This window comes from Mesoplodon densirostris, chromosome 5 (assembly GCF_025265405.1).
Source record: "Mesoplodon densirostris isolate mMesDen1 chromosome 5, mMesDen1 primary haplotype, whole genome shotgun sequence".
Taxonomy (NCBI): domain Eukaryota; kingdom Metazoa; phylum Chordata; class Mammalia; order Artiodactyla; family Ziphiidae; genus Mesoplodon; species Mesoplodon densirostris.
The window spans coordinates 3,033,013-3,054,048 of record NC_082665.1 but is presented as its reverse complement, the minus strand read 5'-3'; the positions used below and the strand labels follow the sequence as shown (position 1 = coordinate 3,054,048).

At 51.4% G+C, this 21,036-nt stretch overlaps 1 protein-coding gene across 2 annotated transcripts in view; it reads left to right on the top strand.

Moving 5' to 3' along the window:
* The window catches only part of PKNOX1 (PBX/knotted 1 homeobox 1), a 45,714-nt gene extending 27,289 nt beyond the window's left edge, over positions 1 to 18,425 (top strand). For both annotated transcript variants that reach the window (XM_060100416.1, XM_060100417.1), the window contains 6 exons: positions 2,104 to 2,203; positions 3,096 to 3,193; positions 9,060 to 9,188; positions 12,895 to 12,971; positions 15,145 to 15,317; positions 17,658 to 18,425. In XM_060100416.1, coding sequence (XP_059956399.1) covers positions 2,104 to 2,203; positions 3,096 to 3,193; positions 9,060 to 9,188; positions 12,895 to 12,971; positions 15,145 to 15,317; positions 17,658 to 17,869 — 789 coding nt within the window. In that variant the 3' untranslated portion in view covers positions 17,870 to 18,425. The remainder of the gene's footprint in view (positions 1 to 2,103; positions 2,204 to 3,095; positions 3,194 to 9,059; positions 9,189 to 12,894; positions 12,972 to 15,144; positions 15,318 to 17,657) is intronic.
* The last annotated feature ends 2,611 nt before the right edge of the window (positions 18,426 to 21,036 follow it).

Sequence of the window (21,036 nt, the reverse complement as noted above, 5' to 3'; positions counted from 1 at the left end):
ATTGCTCTGGCTGGAACATCCAGTACTACCTTGAATGGGATTGAGGGGACATCTTTGCCTTCTTCCCAGTCTCGGGGAATAGTGGTAGGTTTGTTTTTTTTCTAGATGCTCTTTATCAGGTTGAGGAAGTTCCCTTCTATTCCTATTTTTCTGAGAGTTTTTATTATGCTGAATTTTGATAAATGCTTTCCTGCATAGATTGATATGTGGTTTTTCTTCTTTCATCCATTAATATGGTAGATCTATATTACTTGATGTTTTTTGAATATTGAGCAAGCTTTGCATTCCTGAAATAAACTCCACTTGGCCCTGGCACATAATTCTTTTTGTATAGATTCCTGAATTCTGTTTACTAATATTTTGTTAAGCATTTCTGTGTCTATATTGAGGGATATTCATCTGTAGTTACCTTTTTCGGTACAGTCTTGGGCTAGGTTTGGTATCAGGATAGTATAAGCTTCATAAAATGAATTGGAGAATGTTCCCTCCTCTTCTGTTTTCTGGAAGAAATATGTAGAACTGGTTAATTGTGTTAATTCTTCTTTAAATGCTTGATAGAATTCTCCAGTGACACTACCTAGACCTGGAGATTTCTTTTTTAGAAGTTTTAAAATTACTAATTCAGTTTCCTTATTAGTTATAGGGCTATTCAAATTATCTGTTTCATGTTGGATTTTGTCTAAGCTGTCAAATTTATGTGTGTCGAGTTATTTACAGTAGTATTCCTTTTTCATCTTTTGATATCTTCAGGGTCTGTAGTGATCTCCCCTGTTTCATTCCTGATATCAGTAATTTGTTTTTTTCTCTTTTTTTATTCTGTCCGTCTTACTAGAGGTTTGTCACTGTATTGATCTTTGCAAAGAACCAGCTCTTATTTCATTGATTTTTGTTTTTCTATTTTCAATTTCATTGATTTCTGCTTTAATCTTTATTATTTCCTTCCTTCTGCTTGCTCTGGTTTCATTTTGCTCCTCTTTTTCTAGCTTTTTGATGTGGGAACTTAGAATACTGATTTGGATTGCTTAATTTTTTTTTTTTTTTTTTTTTGTGGTACGCGGGCCTCTCACTGCCATGGCCTCTCCCGTTGCGGAGCACAGGCTCCGGACACACAGGCTCAGCGGCCATGGCTCACGGGCCCAGCCGCTCCGCGGCATGTGGGATCTTCCCGGACCGGGGCACGAACCCGTGTCCCCTGCATCGGCAGGCGGACCCTCAACCACTGCGCCACCAGGGAAGCCCTGGATTGCTTAATTTTTGTTCTGACCAAGTTTATATAGCAAACTTTATATAGACCTACCAAAGCTTATACGTTCAAATGGATGTGATAGCCCACAGAGTAATTGTCTTTGAAGGATATCTACTTAGGCTATTTAACCGCTCAAATATCTGGGTGCCTGCTGTGTGCCAGACCCTGTGCTGGATGCCAGGTGCAGAGATCCGTCCCTCGCCAACTCCCAGTCCAGCCATCACAGGAAATGGATAAATTGGCCCATTTGGATCTGACTTCAGATGGGTAGATTCTCCGACATGGTATTTACGGACATTTGCATGGAGCCTGCAGTAGGCCAGGCCCAGACCCAGCACCCCACAGACGTGGACGCTGGGGGTTCCAGTGTGCTCTGTGCTGTGGGAAGGGCAGGTACAGGCTGTGCCCCCGGGGGTGACTCCCCAGCCTGTGGCATCATCTTTTGAATAGCTCATCGTGTCCAGGAGGCTTTGGTTCTTGGAAAACTCTGAGCCAAGTTGAATGGAGAAGGTGTGTGACTCGATCAGGTAATTTTAGTCTTCCTAGTTATATCTCCAGGGCTGTAGGGTGTGTTTAATATGCTGATGAGGTGAAAGATAATCTTTTGGAAGCTAAATTGAAACTAATATCTCAGTATTGATCATATCATATTTAACGTTCAGTCAGTTTGGCATCTCTTGCTTCCAGATATGTCTGTAACGCATGCCTTACGAAGGCTTGTCCTGTGATGATGCTCTTTGCCTCAAGCATCTTTCCTTTACTGATGATGCCATTATGCCACGTGTTTTGGAGTTTTAAACATGGGTTTTCTGTTTTCTGATAACATAACCCATTCGCTGTGTGTTTATGACTTACAGCAGATTCAAAGCGCCATCACAGGAACTCTCAGCCCCCAAGGAATCGTGGTGCCAGCATCCGCTCTGCAACAGGGGAATGTCACCATGGCAACCGTGGCAGGTATGACGACAGAAAAAAGGACACTTTCCTTGAGCTTTTGCAGAAAGAAGTCCTTTATATTAGAATGAAGAAGTGCATAAACATGGTTTCTAATTAATGCCAATTCCCGATACAGGAGTGACAGTGTCTAGAGCTCTTTGAATGCCTGGCTCTTGTTCATTCTCAGTAACAAATATTTTATACAAATTGGGTTTCCCTCTCAAAAAATATTGGCAGGAAAGGTTTTATATGGGAGTTGAAAATATATAGCAAAAACCAACAGAAATTTTCAAATAACATAGTTTTTAATTGTGCTCTTAGCAGCACCTGGAGAATCTTAAGTAGCGTCATTAATCGATGATAAGCAAATGAAAGTGCAGCCTTAGTGTCAGTATTACTTGTTATGGATGCACCCGGGAGCTCTAGAATCTGTCCTCTTCCTGTGATGGTTTTTCTTATACGTTGCACATACAGAACCCTCATGAAAATGGAATGGGCCCAGAAGGAGGGGGAGAAATTGAACTAAAACCCTCCACATAATCACACAAAGGGAAACCTCCGCAGGAAGATGAAAGCACGTTGGATGAAAAAAATAACTAGAATAAAAATATTTGTTATCTAACGCCTTTGGCCAAGTCCTTTAATACGTGCCAGGAAATGGAGGCGAACAAAGGAGGGGGCTCACAGACTGCCCCCCAGCCACCCCGCCCTGCGCTGTCTCATGAGAAGCCATGGCTGCGCGCCCCGCCCCGCCGCCCAAGTGAAAAGTCAACTAGCAAAGTGCTGTTGACCGTTCAAAATGATTTTCAAAGCTCACAAGCTACAGATTTTGTTCTTTCGGTGAGCACACCGAGAAGAGCGGGTATAATCGTTGGGACTGGAGAGTGACTCAGCTTTTCGGGTCCCTTTCTAGGCGGCACAGTCTATCAGCCGGTCACCGTCGTCACTCCCCAAGGCCAGGTAGTGACACAGGCGCTGTCGCCCGGCACCATCCGGATCCAGAACTCCCAGGTGCGTGAGCTGGCCCCGCGGGGTGCTTGGGGGCGTGTTAGCACAGATGCGGGGGCACAGGCGGCCCGGGCTCCAGCCGTCCCCTCGGCGTGAAGGCCATTCGGGCGGTCTCCAGTTAACCTGAGTGTCGGTGTCGTGCGTCTTCTTCACGGTTCATCTTCCGCGTTGTTGCAGACAGAGTTCAGAGAAGCCTAAGGAAGGAGGAGAAGGTCCCCCAGGACCCCTCTCCGCCAGGGGCCACTGCTGTCCTGTCGAACGTGGGGCTGTGTGGTTGTCTCCACTTGAGGAGGGCGGAGGCTGTGGAGACGCACCCTGCCCGGACCCCCGGAAGTTCACCCTGACCCAGGCCTCCGGCTGAGGGGCCGGGCTCGGGCCGGCAGGAGTGCCAGCGCTGGGAGTGCCGCGATGGGCCCCAACCTGGGGCTCGTCTTACCCTCTCTGTGCCTTTGTGGTAACATGAGACCAGTCCCCTCTCCGTTCTAGGGATATACACACATTTTTTTTAGTTTTTACACTTAGCTAGGTTTAAATCAGAAGCAGTGTTTTCGCCATCAGTTCTTACTTAAGACCACTGATTCATTCTTTACGTTAGTTCTTTGTCTTTGGCCTGCACAGATGCTTTGTACATCCTCGTTAACCACTTTGAGGCCCGGCCTTGGGGATGTCAGTGTTTTCTTAAATCAGAAGCAGGTGTGAGAGGGCCTGGGGCAGGGGCCGCCTGGGCACACCCGGGGCCAGGACACGAGGTGGCCCCCAGGCCCAGCCACGGGGAGTGAGGGTAGGCGCCCCCAGCGCCGGCCCGCCATCCCTGGCCAGCCCGCCGTCCCTGAAGTTTTCCATTCACAGTGGCTGGGAACAGAAAGCTGGTTTTCAGAGCGTTTCCTGGCCTCACAGTGAACTGTTTTTAGAGGAAGGAAACACTGTGAAGTCCAGTGCTTACTTGTACAGTGGAGGCTCATTCGTTCTGCTGTTGAAGGAAGAATTTGACCGAGTTTACATAGCAGATGTGCAGAGTTTGGGTCACATCTGCACAGCCCCTGCTCCCTGAGGTTGCTGGCCAGGAGCCGCCTCTGCTCTGGTCCTCGGTGACCCTGCAGCCCACCCTGCACTTGTCCCCTCCCCGTCACAGCCCCAGCGTCTGTCCCTGGCAGGGCAGCAGGGCTGGGGAGCCGGAGAGACAAGCCCTGAGCAGGGCGGGTGGGGGGTTGCACGGAAGAGTAAATAGACCGGCTGGGGCCCGGCTGGGGCGTTCCGTGACCGGGGAGCCCTCGCGTGTAGGTACGTGATCCTGCAGAGCTGTTGTGGCCACTCCGGGCGTTGTTCCTTCTCATTTGGCCGACGTCTGGGTCCTTGCTGGGCTGCAGGTAGTTAGGGTGAGTCTCCCTCAGCAGTGACGGCTTCATGTTCTAGAAACTGGAGGTCAAGAAAGCGCGTGGCTGTCTCTGACGGCACACGGCGGTGGCTGGCCCCTCCCCGCGCCAGGCGCATGGGCCACAGGGGCATTTTCTGACCCGGCCCCAGTCACACAGAGGAGCCGGACGCTCTTCCTGGGCTGGGCCATCTCTACGGAAGAGTCCCCGTTGTGCTCGTAGTACATACTCATTTAAAAGCGTTTTTTTCCGAGAAAATAAGAAGCCAGGGCAGTGAGATTCCACCGATTTCTCCTCGCCCCACCCTGCTCCCCTTTTCCGGGACAGTCTTATTTGTACAAAACTGTTATTCGCATGTTCGGGGTTGTGCTGTTGTCTGACGCGTGACAAGTTTTCACCTCCTTTTCACGATTTACAGCAGTGCTTGACTCTCTGCTATCAGGTCGCCCTGCGCCCGCGTTGCTGAGAGGCCTGGATCAGACTTCGCTCCCCTTGGGCGACCGCTTTCAGGCCTCCTGGCCATTGCTTCTGCCGTTCCCTCCGTGTTTGAAATAAAATCCCATCCCCTAACTCACCCATACAACCTGTAGCTTGGGCTTTCTGTCCTGCTGGGGGCTGTGCTCTTTCCCGTCTCCTCCCCGGCCAGGATGCCGTTTTGTAGACACAGTGCGGCTGATGCGTTTTCATTGTGAACATCCTCACGAGTGTGTAAATGCTGGTTGCTGCCGAGCTGCATGTGTGACCATGATCACGCTGCCTGAGTTAGCAGCTGGGTCCCCCCTGCCCCGCACAGTTTCCATGGCATCAGTGGCTGAATCCTCACGGATACCCCAGCGTGTTTTCGGCCTCCCCGTCAGGTAGCTGGTTGGGGCCGCGTGGCCTCAGGGCTCTCAGCTTCCTGGTCTCCACCTCGGCCGGGTGTCGCGCGTCGGGCATCCGGCACGTCACCCTGATGAGCCCCTTCTCCACAGGCCCACGTCCTCTACTTTCTAGGCTTCACTCCCCCTTGGAGAACTTGCGGAGAAAACGTGTGTGGGAGGTGCCTTGTGTTGGGACTTAGCAAACCTAGAAGTGACTTAGTCTTGGTCTCATCCTTGACACGCAGTTGGTTTGCACATACAATTCCAGGTCGGGAAGGGGCTCCCCGGGCGCAGTCAGCGTGTTCTGGCAGCCGCGCTGCCTTTGAGAAGGTCAGTGTGAGCTCCGCTTTCCTGTCTTCTGTGTTTTCTCCTGTGTCAGATGCGTTTTCCCTGAGTTTTCGGCGCGGGTCCTGTTTGTCGGCTGCGCTGGGCACTGCCGGGGACCTCGTGTCCTTGAGGCTGGGACATTTTCCTGAACTCTCTGTGACAGCCCTGCCCCCACCCCCAACCTGCACATTCTCTCCTTCCAGAGCCCTTACTGATCGGACACTAGGCCTTCTGAACCGAGTCCCTTGATTTTTCTGTTTTTTTTTTTTTTTTTTTTTAAAGGCACGCTCTGGGTGGATCTTTTTTTTTTTAATTTTTATTTATTTATTTATTTTTGGCTGTGCTGGGTCTTCGTTTCCGTGCGAGGGCTTTCTCTAGTTGTGGCAAGTGGGGGCCACTCTTCATCGCGGTGCGCGGGCCTCTCACTGTCGCGGCCTCTCGTTGCGGAGCACAGGCTCCGGACGCGCAGGCTCAGTAGTTGTGGCTCATGGGCCCAGTTGCTCCGTGGCATGTGGGATCTTCCCAGACCAGGGCTCGAACCCGTGTCCCCTGCATCGGCAGGCAGATTCTCAACCACTGCGCCACCAGGGAAGCCCTGTCTTTTTATATTTGTATTCCCATTGTCTACTTTCCCAGAACTTGCCTTTTGTCTTCCAGCCCATCTGTTACGTTTTACATTTCAAGTGTAGTTGTCATTTCTGAGACTCTTCTTTACCCACTGCGCTCTCCTACTCTTGGTTCACGGGTGGTTGACGTGTGCTTTGCTTTCTGCACTTTCCCTGTCTCCCCCATGTCACACCATTCATTTGCTTTGCTGTTGGCTTTTTGTGACGGAGGCGTTCAGGTGTTTGGGGGCAGTCGGCTGTCCTTCTAAATGTAAACATGAGGCACTAGAGTGCTCTTTGGTGCTTGTCAGCTGCTGGGCTTTGGCAGGCTGGCTCACCTGTGGCCTCGCCTCCAAATTCTGCCCTCCCTCAGCCTTTTCTTCCTTCCGTTTCCCCGGAGCAGGACTCTGATCTCTTGCTTGGGGCGGAAGCATAGTTGCAGGAGCAGGAGTGGGCGGGGTCTCCCACCTTGTGTGCAGATCTTCCTCACCCTCCTTCTAGCCTTGCCCCTCCTCCCACCGTCCAGCTGTGCTCGGTCTTCAGCCTCCGGTCTGTTTCTTTGGGAAAGAGACCCCTAGTCTCTGCAGGGCTGGGGGCAGATCCGTCACCCGCAGAGAACGATGGGGAGTGCTCTGGGGGCCCCACTGCTTCTTAAATGGGTTTTCACCCTGTTTCCTAGGCTTTTAAGTCCCCCTGCCACGCGCAGGCTCAGGCTTTGCTGGAGGGCGGTGGGCCAGTTGGCCGGTCCCCCCGCAGGCCCTCGGCTTCGTTGGCCTCCCCAGGCCCCCTTGGTGGCATCTGTGAGGTCGAGTCGTATGGCCAGCTGTCACTTTCCCTGTTCATGAGTCCACATTTGTTTTAACCCTGCACAAAAAAAGCAACACTGAAACTGAAATACATGTCACATTGCATGAAGAAGCTCATGGATTATATTGAGGTAAACACAGCAGACAGGTTCCGTTCTGGCCCTAGTGGGACTAGTTGTAAAAGCCCATTTTTCATTCTTTTTCCTGTGCACACAAACGTGAGCATACAGGCAGTGCTTGATACTGTTCAGTCCTTGGGACTTCCCTGGTGGTCCAGTGGTAGAGAATCCGCCTTCCAACACAGGGGACGCGGGTTCGATCCCTGGTCGGGGCACTAAGATCCCACATGCCGTGGGGCAACTAAGCCCGCGCGCCGCAACTACTGAGCTCGCGTGCTTCAATGAGAGAGGCTGTGTACCACAAACTACAGAGCCCATGCGCCCTGGAGCCTGCACGCCACAACTAGAGAGAGAAAACCCGCACGCCACAACTAGAGAGAAGCCCGAGCGCTGCAACGAAAGATCCCTCGTGCCTCAACTAAGACCCGATGCAGCCAAAAATTAATCAATCAATCTTTAAAAAAAAAAATACTGTTCAGTCCTTTAATGAACAAACACATGCATTCCAGAAAAACAGTTATGCCCTTAGTGATAATCTTAGGTTTTAAGAAATTTTAGGTATAGTTAGTGGTGGTAATGTCTTCTTTAAGTCATAAATTCTGTTTAGATGTTGGTGTTCAGTCTTTTAAAGAATTATCCAAAATGATGTAAATCCAGAGGAAGTACAAATAATAGAAACCTCTCCAAAATAAACTTCTAAATCCTGTAAATTATGTTTATGACTATAGTATACTGAAACTGACCTACAGAAGTTGATGCTTATTTATTGATTTTTACTTTTTTTTTTAGTACATCTTTATTGGAATGCAGTTGCTTCACAATGCTGTTAGTTTCTGTCGTACAACAGAGTGAATCAGCCATATGCATACATGTACCCCCACATCTCCTCCATCTTGAGCCTCCCTCCCACCCTCCCTGTCCCACCCCTCTAGGTTGTCACACAGCAGTTCTAAGGTAAAGCGTGGATCACAGAGGAGAGGTCCCGATGTGTCTGTGTGGAGGCCCCAGCGCGGGGCGTTGGTTTTCTCCCTGGTCTGGGGGGTGAATGACACGGGCACCGTCTCTGCAGCCGCTGGGCGTGAGGTGCCGCCCCTGGCTGGACGCGTGGGGCCTGATGCTCTCTCCTCGTGTCTGTGTGAGTGGACGGACGCTCATCTAAGGGGACTTACACACGTGTCCTCTCCTTTCGAGACGGAGTGAACAGGCTGTATCTCAGGCTCTTCTCAGGGTGAGGGGGGCAGTGTCTTGAGTGGCCGCGGAGCCGTCTGGGCAGAGGTCGTCGCCTTGGCCCCTCTGTGCTGTGGTCGCTCCGTCCGCACTTTGTGTGTTTCTTTCTCTCCTCCTGGCCGGGCTCCTCTAGTTAGTGGCCCTTCCAGCTTCCCCGTCCATCCTTGTCGGTTGCTTGAATTCTGCTCCAGGCCAGGAAATGGGCTGTCGTCGCATCTGTCGCTAGAGGAGACAAGCTGAGGACAAGTGTGCGTGAGCGCGGGGCCCGGCTGCGGGCAGAGTGGGACACTCGGGGCTTCTCGGTGCCCGTCCCACCCGCGTCACCAGACGGGGGGCCCCTGCGCGGCTGAGACGCAAGGGTAAAGGGTTACAACACGAGGGGCCACGTCCTCGGAAAATCAGCCCTACAGGGTCCCAGTGTTTATGCCTTTCCTGTAAATAAGACATTTAGCCGTAAGATCCTTGGTTATTCTCTCCACCTGCACTCGTAAGCTACTTGGATATGTCATCATTTTCTATGCTTTCTAACGTTGTTTTTCAATTGTTTAAAAGCTTCAGTTACAGTTAAACCAGGATCTCAGCATCTTGCATCAAGATGACGGCTCATCTAAGAACAAGAGGGGGGTCCTGCCGAAGCACGCCACCAATGTGATGAGGTCCTGGCTCTTCCAGCACATCGGGGTGAGGACGCGCGTGCTCCGCAATTAGCCAGACCTCCGTGATGCTTTCTTTCTGGCTTATTTTCTAGAAAAAATGGACTTGTGTGGGCTGGTAGGCCTGGGTTTAAGAATCGGTGTTCTGTTGACTGTCCCTGATGGGTCGAGCACCGGACAGAAGGGAGGGTTACCCAAAAACTGGTGACAGCGAATAAGTGCAGCTGATGTTAATGGTACACGCCCGCGAGAGAAACTGCCCGTGGAGGGCGCCTGCGGGGAGGGGAGGTTAATTAGAGAAGTGGGCAGAGAAGAGGTGCTCTGGGGCAAAACCTGGGAAAACAGCGATGTTTGGTACGTTGCATTTGGGAGGGAGATGAGGAGTTGAGCTTGTGGACGGAGGGGTTGGCACGTGGGCCTGTGACCGTGAGGGGGAACTTGGCGTGCCTTAGTCTGCGTGGCCCCGTCCTCACCTGGACCTCAGCATGTCCCCCTGAAGCCGTCCTGTCTTGGGGCGCACGCTTGCCCACCGATTTCTGGGGAAGGCTGGCTGGTTACCTGCCTCAGTCCCAGTCCCCATGCCCCCGACCTTGGGGGAGGGTGTGACCGCGAGTAGCTGCCAGGAGTGACAGCCTTCTCGCTGCTGCCGGGTTGGGAAGGACCAGGCTGGCCCCGGGGGGCGCGGTGGGAAGGTGGGCGCACCGCCGGGTTACGGCCTGTGCAGGCAGAGGGAGGGGCCCGGGGGGCGTGCGGGCGGATGCGGAGGGACGGAGGGACGGAGGGTCGGGAGGGCCGGGAGGGAGAAGCCCCTCTCCGCGGACCTGTCCATCCGCAGCCCCGGCCCGGCCGCTCCTGAGAGCTGAGCTGGTGGGCCCGGACCTGCGCCTGGGCGTCGGCGCCGCCGGCACCCGCTGCGGCCGCGTCCTCACTGCCCCGGCCTCCTCGCCTCCACCCCGTGCGCCGTGCTGCCCTCGGGTCTCCGCAGGGCCCCTTCGCCCCCGGGGGCGCCCCCTGCCCGGGCTGCGGCCACGTCCGTGCCTGGGCGCCCACCTCCGTCCTCACCCGGCTGTCGCCTCCCGTCCCCCTGGGGTTTGGCCCTGGTCGCTGCTGAGCCCCCTTCCTCCACCCGGAGCTGGGCTCTGCGGGCTGTGCCCCGGCCCGGAGGGGGCGGCTCACGTGCCGCGGGAGAACGCGGTCGTCAGCGGCGGTGTGACCCCGCCTAGAAGCTGGTCCTGGCGAGGGTCACGAGCAGCGGAGAAGTTTAGGGACAGAACATTACAATGCTGTTTGCTGCGATAGCGGGAGATGGGCTGGTGTGTGAGGTAGGGCCTGTCAGCTTGACGGAAGGTGGTACAGCGCGTTAGTTAACACGATAAGCGAGGGCCAAAAGCACTAGGAAGCTGTAGGTACGTGGACGTAAGTGACAAAGTAGAACGTACGTGTTTCTAAATACACTGTGAGTGTTACAACCGGTACATGTGCCTGTAATGTAGTGATCGGACTACAACACAAGTAAGTGATGGGATCGGCTCTTTTCCTGTGAAGTTTCCTTTAATGTTTTAATCGTTTCTAAAATAGACCCTGCTCAGAGGTTCAATTAAAATGCCTTTTTTTTTTCCTATGAAGCATTTCCTGTGTCTTCTTCTCGACCCCATTTCTCTGAAATACCGTCCTCTCCTTGTAGTTTTCCTGACACTCCAGGCAGCACTCATTACTGTTTTGGTGGGTTTTTTGTTTTGTTTTCTTTTGTTTTGTTTTCTGGTTTGTGTACTTGCTTCCTGCCCCCTTTTTATTTTACGAGCTTTTTTTTTTTTTTTTTTTTTGCGGTACGCGGGCCTCTCACTGTTGTGGCCTCTCCCATTGCGGAGCACAGGCTCCGGACGCGCAGGCTCAGCGGCCACGGCTCACGGGCCCAGCCGCTCCGCGGCACGTGGGATCTTCCCGGACCGGGGCACGAACCCGCGTCCCCTGCATCGGCAGGCGGACTCTCAACCACTGCGCCACCAGGGAAGCCCCTATTTTACGAGCTTTCTAAAGGACAAGAACAATATTTCTGTTTCCATAAACTCCCTTGGGGCCAGATGCTCACGTGTAGAATGGAAGTGAATCACTGTCGGTTAGTGTGAGGAGTGGCTTCACTGCTGCTGGGACAAATGCGGTTATCCCAGAATGCACAGGGCCCTTCCGGACACACTGAGTGTTCGCTTAAAAACCAAGAGACCCCCACCTCCTTACTTTGTTGGTGCCAGTCACTCCCTGGGGTCCTGCTCGGTGCAAAATAAGGGCCTTCAGTGCATGCAAGTTTTAGAGTGAATGTCGTACTGGTTTCTACAGCCAGATGGAAACCGACCTTGGAGAAGTTGTTTATTACTGTAGATAGAAATTGTCTTCCTCTGGTACGTCTGTGAATTTTGGTCCAAGCACACTGCACTTTGTTGCGCTTCTCAGATGCTTGTTTTTCACAAGCTGAAGGTCTGTGGCGACCCTGTGTGGATCCCATCTGTCGGTGCCAGGGTTGCGAACAGCGTTTGCTTCCTTCATATCTCAGGCACGTGTTGGTAATTCTCTCAATATTTCAAACTTTTCCATTATTATTATATTTGACATGACAGTCTGTGCTCAGTCATCTTTCATGTGACTTTTGCAAGAAGATTATAGCTGAAGGCTCAGATGATGGTTAGCATTTTTTAGCAATAAAGTATTTGTAAATTAAGGGACGTACATTGTTCTATTGGATGTAATGTTACTGCACACTTCGTGAACTACAGTAGAGCATAAACATGACTTTTATATAACATTTTTGGAAACACAAAAACTCGTGACTCGCTTTATCGCAGTATTCGCTTTACTGAGGTGGTCTGGAACTGAACCTGCAGTATTTCCTAGGTGTGTCTGTACTTATTATACTTCTGGCTTTTTCTGAGTGAAATATTTCAGTCATACGTGAAATAAAGAGTGAATAGCAGACACCCCGTCCCCAGCCCTCAGTTCAGTACTCTGCCAGCCACACACGCGAGTCTAGCGACGCCGTAGGTGACACCCATGCATCCCAGTGTCAGCTCATGCTTGCGCTTCTCGTGACAGAAACGTGTCGCCTGAATGTGACGGCCTGGAGCAGCCCCGTCCGCTCCCTGCCTCCTCCTGTTCAGCCGGCCCAGGATGCGGGGAGGGTGTGCACTGCCCTGCTCATCTTCCTCTTTGTAAAATCAAGGTGGCGACAGCTCTGTGACCATGAGGAATCAGTGAATCTCTGTAGGGTGTACAGGGGTGATCTGTGCGCTCTGTCTTGCTGTGGGTCAAAACTCAGCCATTTATCTGCTTTAAATGGATGCAGTTTATGGTCCTTGAACTACACCTGTAACGTTGATACAAAAGCCATAGATCGTATCGGGTGCTTAGAGCAGCACCTGGTGCAGCCCAGGAGCCCCTCTGCATGCCCCGCGCTCTTCCCTACGCCGTGGCTTTTGAGCGTGTGGACTCCTGTCTGCGTCACACCTCTGCCTGGGCTTTCACTAGCTGCTGCAACACCTGTGTTCTTGGGCAGCTGGGAGAAAGGCTTCATTTGTTTTAGGCATTTCTGGAACAAATGACGAGACTGAAGTTAGGTTTTAGCTACAAGCACCCTTGACACCAGTTTTTACTAACGATTATTTGTGTGCTTCTGTTTTACCAGGATGACCTTGAGTTCCTTTTTAAAAACTGAAGTTCACGGTGACCCTTCTTTTTACTTTCAGCATCCCTACCCGACGGAAGATGAGAAAAAACAGATTGCTGCTCAGACAAATTTGACACTACTCCAAGTTAACAACTGGTAAGTGGTGCCCGCTTTCTGAAATCGTGCCATCCCGCATGCCAGAGCACCTGGCAGTCCTGACGTCAGCAAGTAGTAAGTTTTAGTTGAAGCGCATGAGTTCTTTCGACGAGCATTCCTGTGTTACCAGAGTCTGGAATTGGTGGCGGCCAGGTAAGCACAAGTCACACACACTTTCACCTTAAATGTTCAGTGCTCGATACCCCACTAAGGACCTTTTGCCGACATCCTCCTCCCTCGATTAGAAATGGGTTTCTCCAGGGCATTAACCAGCGCCCCTCACCCCAACCTCCACTCAGAAACACGATGTTTCCGTGGACGAGCTCCGCTGGGCGGTGGACAGCCGAGGTGTGTTCCCCTCAGCCCTGGTGGCCCCTCCGCACCCCTCCCACCTTTTGAAACCTGTGTCACTTGTTCAGCAGTGACTGGGGGAGGGAGTCCCACGGCTGGCCGGCCGCGCGGTGGTCCTGCCCCACAGCAGGCCTCAGGGTCCTGGGAGGGAAGCGTTTCTTTATGAAACACCCTGTTCTGGTTCTTGTGTCACCTGTCAGTGTGGACACCTGGACCCTGACCGTGATGGTTTTTCCCTTAAATAAGAGGCGTTCACGTCACAAAGTGGCGCTGAGGTCTAGGTGTGCGCTTGCATTCTGCTTGGCGGTCATTTGCCTCATTTTGATTTACTTATTATTCAGATGTAGGAATTGATTTCAGGTTAATGAAATTGGCTTGCGTAAAAGAAAAGGAAATACAGATTCTACCACTTGTAAATGTTGTTCTCTTTTCATTTTAACTGTTAAATTTAAACTTGAAGGTCAGGTGAGTTCCAATATAAATGATAAAATCTTCCATTTTGGGCAGTTGTGTATGCAGGAGGTATGCTTTGGCATTGCATCAAGTATTTCTAGTGTCTTGCATTTGGGCCAGTATTTTTTATGTAGGTAGCCATAATAGACCATACTCTTTGAATTATCTCCTGTTAGATCTTTTAGATAGAGTGTTAACAAGAGTTCAAAGGTTTCGAGTGCCGTGTGGCTGTGAGTTTTGGAACGTCTTAGCACGTTCTCCGTTATTTTCATGCGGTCCCATGTAGAGACTGTGTCTGGTTTAGTGATGGGTGGACTGAGGGATGAGAGACGCAGAGGTGCGTCTCTGGATGTCCGGATGTGTTTGCCGCCGGTCAGCCTTCTCCTCGCTGTTTCTTCCTCACGTGCGGGCTCCCTGGCCTTCCCGAAGTCGCTCCTCTGCTGTCTTAAGAGAATTGTCTTATCTAGAAGGTTTGACCTCAACTTTTAATTTTGAAATTCATCACAGTTTAAAACATGGCTTTTATAAATTCTAAACTTTCTAAAGTCTTTTAGTTAATATTGGGAGCTATTTTTACCTTTTGTGACTTTGTTTCCTTTTATATTTGCAAAAATTATATCTTGGAGCGAGACTGGACAACACTCACCATTAGCTTATGCCTCTGCCTCGTAGCAGCTTTGACAAAGATGGATAAAGAGACAGTTTGAAAGGTAGCAGCGGGTGTCCCTTCCCAGGGGGCGCTGGGGTCGGCGGTGAGCTTCTGGGGCGGTCGTGACCCTCCCAGTCCAGCTCACGCGCAGCTGCTGGGACCAGAGATCGACGCTGAACGAAGCTCTGAGGCGCCAGCCCAGTCATTTGTATTATTAGAATATGTCCTAGTGCAACTGTAGATGTTTTTGAATCTCAGGACTTTGAAGTTAGGCAACCTCAGAGCCGGACATCTGTCCACACTCGGGGCTCGGCCGGGTGGGACCCTCAGATAAGAGACGCATAGCCTGCAAGACCTCGGGCGTCACGAGACTGCAGGGTGTGTAGTTTTGCTGCGTTGACCTTTCTCTTCCTCAGAGAAAATCATGCCACATTCACAGCTTTGACAGTATCATCAGTGTCATTATGAATATCAATTTCACAAACAGGGAATAATCAGTTAAAGTGGAAGAAAGGCACCGTGGAAGAGTTGGTCTTTATTCAAATTAATTACTTTAAAAACAACCCCGTTCTGTGGACATTTAGATAATATGCGTGTCGTTACTCTGAGTGCTTCTTCTAACAGGGAATACATGTTGCTGCTCGTGTGGTTTGTCAGGTGGGCCTGTTACTGCCTTGGGTGGCCTCGGAAAGGCCGTTTTGACCTGTTTCCTGCGCGCAGGTTCATCAATGCAAGAAGACGAATCCTGCAGCCGATGCTGGATTCTAGTTGCTCAGAAACTCCAAAAACAAAGAAGAAAACTGCTCAGAACAGACCCGTCCAGAGGTTTTGGCCCGATTCCATCGCTTCAGGAGCCGCACAGCCAGCCGCCAGCGAGCTGACCGTGTCCGAAGGTGGGGACCGGGCCTGGGCCTGTGCCCTCGCAGCCGGTGGGCGGCCGCCGTGCTGGGGGCTGGGGGCGTGTGAGGCTGTGAACCAAGGGCAGGCAGTGGTCTTTCTGCATCTGACCATGAGAGGGCGCTGGTCCTGCTGCTTGTTAGGGGTGCAAGTGTGCCTGGGAGAGCCGGGTCCAAGGCCAGTCCCCCGAGGTCCCTCCCGTCTGTTTCTGTCCCTCCTGCTTCGGTGCAGGGAGTGGACGTGTTGTGCGCTCACCGCCTGGTGCTTCACCCTTTATGTCCCTGCCGCCCTCATCCGGCTTTTCCTCTTCCCTTTGACCCGCGTCCCCTCATCACGGGCCACTGTTTCTGTGTTTAGTTGACAAGCATCTTCTGTGTGCGTGAGTTCCTCACACTTCAGATGGTTGTGTGTATTTTTAAATGTAATAAGTTGTGTTATTATCGCATTCTTACCTTCTCGTTCTCCTCTTACTTTTTCCGCTCAGCAGTTTACTGTTATTCAGTTGGGAAAGTTTGGGGCCATTATTTCTTCAAATATATTTTCTGACCTCCCCTCCCCCAGGGGCTCCAGTTGCCCATATGATAGGGCATTGTAACTCACACAGCTATGGCTGCTTTTTCCGGGATTTTGGATTCTTTTTCTCTGTTTCATCCTGGATGGTTTCTCTGTTTCTGTTCCTAAGCTTCCCCAGTCTTGTGTTCTGTGATGTTGAATCTTCCGCTAATCCCATCCCTGTGTTTTTCCTGTTGGACATTGTCTAGAAGCTCCATGTGAGCTTTTGGATCCTTCATGGTCTACTGAAGTTTGGGACAAACAGCACGCGGCGGCCAGTACCTGTTTTGATGACCTCCTCTGCTAATTGTAACATCTGTCAGCTCTGGGCTGGTTTCTGTCCGCTGAATTCTCACTACGGGTTGTTTTCCTGCCTGTTTGCATGCCTGGTAGTCTTTGACTAGACGCCAGACACTGTGGGTGTTACCGTATCGGGGGATGGGTGCTTCCGTGTGGCTCCAGGTCTTCCTGAGCTATGTTCTAGAAGTTAGGTTGCTCGGCACTCTCTGATCCTCTTGTGCTTTGCTTTTGCAATTGGTTCTTGCCTGGTGGTCCCGGCAGTGCTGGGTCCTGGCCTGCTTTTCCCCCTCAACAGACAGAGGCAAGACCTGTCAGTGCCCGGCCCAGGGCCTGTGCTTCAGGGTGTGTCCAGTCCAGCTCTGCCAGCTCTGGACACTGTGCTCTGTGATCTTTGGGGCTGATTCTTTTCCAGGCCTCAGTTGTTTCCTGCACACATGCACTCATCTGTCCTCTGCCAATGCTCAGGGTGTCCCAGAGCTGGGCTGGCCCTGGGCTTGGAATGGGCCCCTCATGGTATGTGCGTTTAAAGCTTTGGCTTCTTTATTTGGGTTTTGATAGGCAGTCGTTTTACCTTCATACTTAAATCATTTGTATTTTCCGTTTTTGTTTTCCTTTTTAATTCAAGGATTAGTTAGAAAGGTTTTTTTCCTCTCTCTCTCCCCCTCCCTTGCCCCGCTCCTGGAAAAGGCAATACCTATCTACTGGGCAAGAAGTTCAGGCAGGGATATCCAGTGAGAAGTAACCTTTCCTCCACCCTGGCTTCTAATCTTCTCCAGAGACAACCCTTAGCACCAGTTTCCCGTGGAGGCTCCCAGTGCGTGTCTGATGCCGTGGTCTGTGCACAGACAAGAATGAATGCATGAATGAATCGTTTTTAAAAGTTTCCTGAACATGTTATACTATATGAATTATGTATACCACAGATGACATCCTCTTGCTTTCTTCACCCGCTGGTGCTGTGGAGATTTTTATGGACGGGCACGTGTGACCCGCCGTGTGGGGTTCCCTAGCGCAGCGCCGTCCTCGGCCCAGCGCGTCTCATCGGCGTCCCGCTCGCGGGCCCTTGGTGGTCTCCCCGCTCCGCTGTTGGCCAGGGGAGCAGGAATGCGTGTCACAGGTTCTCTTTCTCCCTCTCAGACCGGCCTGCCTTCCTCTGACCCAGTCCTCCCACCCTGTCTCCCCGCCTTGTTGTCTCATGGCCTCTCCCATGTCCTGGGTCTCTTGTCCTCCATGTGGCACTCGCTTTGCGCCCCGGCCGTTTGTGCCCTTTACCGTCCCAACCCTCGGACCCTCTGTAGACTGAGAGCTTAGCCGCACAGGGTCTGGGGCCCATCCTGGAGACACGGGTCCTTAACTCCCTGTGGATGGTCCCAGGATCGTGCAGGGGGCTTCACGGGAGGTCGGGCAGCCCGGACCCACGGGTCGAGGGGTAACGGTTTGCATCCGAGCGCCGATGGCGTGGTGACAGCCGCCTTGTGCCACAGGAGCCGTCGTGACCATCACCGCGCCCGTGAGCATGAACGTGGACAGCCTGCAATCCCTGTCGTCGGACGGGGCCACGCTGGCGGTACAGCAGGTGATGATGGCCGAGCAGAGCGAGGACGACTCGGTGGACAGCACGGGGGACGGCGGGGCGGCGCTGGCGCCCGGCCACCTGGGCGGGCTGGTGCTGGAGAACAGCGACTCCCTGCAGTAGGACCGCCCGCCCCGCGTTTTATAGTTGGCACAGCAAACATTTTACACAGTTTTCTTTCTAATATGTTTTATATGTAGGCATAGAAGAGTGCACTTTTGTATTTCCTAGTAAGCTTCCAGGGCGTCTTTGCTGGTGCAGCGACTTCTTTCAAGGTGTGTGTGTGTGTGTGTGTGTGTGTGCGTGTGTGTGTGTGTGTTTTAAATGAAATTCTTTCAAGGTTTAACGCTAAAAGTATGACGAATGACGGATCCCCTTCCCCGCCCCCTGAACCCGACTAGATTAAGGAACAGTGTTGCCATTTTCTAAAAAATTATGCAGTTTTAATTTAGTTCTGTGGTAAAAGCAGGTCTCAGTGGGCTGGTTTATTTGTGGAGCCCGTGGATTAGGAAGAAGCTTCTGCCCCTGAAAACTGCCAGTGCGAGGCGGATGACAACACACAGCAATAAACCGCGTGTGACCTGGTGGCGAATGTATGGCGAGTTAAACGTGGTTCCGTTCGCTCGTGTTCCGTGAGCCTGTGTCATTTGCTGTATGTGAAAAGAAACTCCTATTTTTACCTTGCTGGAATTATTGGATAAAAAGCTATTTTTATAAATTCGCTATGAATTGGATGATGACTATATCGAGGATGAAATTTCTGGAGGAGAAACAGTACGTGCTTTACTGTGTCAATTCGGAATGTTCTGAATTGACCAAATTTGACGAACCTGCCCAAAGTTAGCTCGCATCCCATGGCTCTCTGCTATCCCAGGGCAGCAATTTACATTTACTCCTATAAAAGAAACACCTACTTAATGAAGTTTTGATATCTTCAAATTTTAGTCTATACGTAAATGCTCAGATTGCATCCTACACTTATCTTAAACATACATCTAAAGGTACTTGCTAAGCAGAGCTTAGGTAAGTTAAGAAATGGTAGCCAGTGGTCTGTTAAAAGCTCTTACTGACATATTTCAGTCTAATTTAAATTTGACCACAGTTAAATGGTTGGTGTACCATGTTAGCTGGGTGTTGTTTTAGAATTTTTTAGTCAGCCATCTGTTACGTGTAGAATGTTTATGATAAACTAATATAAAGTGTCCTCTATCCCGCTGGCTCAGAGCCGGGACCCCCGGCTTTGTTACACGATTAACAGACATCCACTGTGGGACGGGAACGAGCGGGGCCTGGAGGATGGGGTGACGGTGGCCCTGCCGCCGTGTCTCACACTGGTCCTGGGGTCGGCGTTCTCTCCTGCACGTGGTTCTTCCCTCTGACTTGATCACATCAGATCTGGAGTAGTGTTGGGACTTCGGTTCCTGGTGACCAGACGAACCACAGGAGCAGACTGGGTTTGTTTCCTTGGGTTTTCATTTGTTTCTGTTGGTTTGCTTTCAAGTGGGGCTTTTTCTCGGAGAGGAAACAGAGGCCCTGGTTTCACGGAGGAAATCTTTGTGTAACCGTCAAGCTCAGCGCACTTCTCAAGGACAGTCTTACGGTCGGGAAGGTCGTCAGTTCCTGAGAAGCAGTGACAGTAACGGGTTGTGGACCAAGGCTACATGGCGGGTATTTTGAGCTGGTGCAGATTGTTTTCTGGAACTGACTCCCCCCCCTGCCCCGAAATTATTAATAATTAAAGTTAGTCATAGGAGAGCACTTCCTAGGTAACTCAGAAGGAAGCAAGAAACACACAGAAATTTCTTTTAAAATATTTCAGGAGATTTAGAAGAAAACCTTGATTCTCGACTCTTTTGGGGGAGAAAATAACATTTTAAAGCAGCTATTGCGTTCCTCATTTGTAAACAATTTCAAATATTTTAAGTCAAGTCTACACCAGTTTAAAAGATCATTTGAAGTCCAACGAAGTTAGAATTTAAGACGAGGCCCTGTGGAAGCTGGCCAGCCCCTCCCTCCCTCCTCCCTCCCTCGCCTCTTCCCCCCCCCCCCGCCCCCCATCCCTCAGCCCTTGGGCTCAGATCAGTGACCGCGGCAGGTGGTTGCTCCAGGTCCGCGTTTCCCCGCAGCAGAAATCCTGTCCCAGGGTGCGTGCTGCACAGGCCACGGCAGCACGTATGCGGGGCCGCATGGGGGTCCAGCCGTCGGTGCCCGGGGTCTCTGCCACACTCCCTCCAGCCGAAGTCTGTGTGCTGCTCACCACATTCAGAGGACAAGGATGAAGGTCATTCGAGAGAAGGCGCCCCGGACACAGCCTGAGGTTCCTTTAAGCTCTTCCCATGAGTAACCAAGGGGATTTTAAACAACCCAACAGGCAGACTGCTAACCGCCGCCCGGCGTATTGGTGGTCAGTTGGTGCCTAATAAATACCCGTTTTCCAGCCCTCGGATTTTTGAGAGCATCTGTGAGAGCACGAACCCGTCGAGCTTTCATTTTAAATGAACAAATGCGACCTTGACTTTGCTTCTGTTAAATTCTTTCCCTGTGAAGGATGCTTTTGACGGTGGTTTGAGACCCAGGTTAAGCGCGGTGTGTTACCTGCTGCTTAGCTTGTGAGCCGGTAGCGGATGGCTGGGCCGTGCCCCGGCCACGCTCCAGCTGCTGCGCTAACGGAGCTTTCCGTATTTTGGTTCCAGAAATAAGACAGTGTAAGCATTTATCCAGCGTGCAAAGTGAGGTGGGCCCCGGCCCCAGCTCGCTCACAGACCACAGAGCCCTGATGCCGGAACCTCAGCCCCGAGGGTTCCGGGGGTCCTCTCTGCATAACCTGCCCGTGACCCGACTCTTACCTGGGCGAGAAAGTGTTGGAGCACTTTTTCTTTTAGACAAGCTCAGACATCCCCGGAAGGTGAGTACGGCCCACCTCTGGCAGTTAGGGACAGAAATAACTCTGCCATCCTCCCGTTTTAGTTCTGTTTGGTCTATGAACTGACAATCTTTAGATGTGAATACTGTAACAATTGTTTTCTTGGATTGTTGTCTTTGAAAGGGATTTTTGTGAAGCAACTGATTTATCAAAGCAAAAAAATTAAAAACAGAAACATGCTTCATGGACGTTTTATTTTCTAAAGCTCGTGTCACCGCAGCTGCTTTTCCATTTTAAGAACATTCAGATGTTGACATGTTTGCTGGTGGCACTTGGGGTCCGTTGTGACCCCCGCACATTCTTAAAATTAAGATTGCACTGCCCTGGCGCATTCAGGCCCATTTACATTTTCAAGACTCTTTTCTGA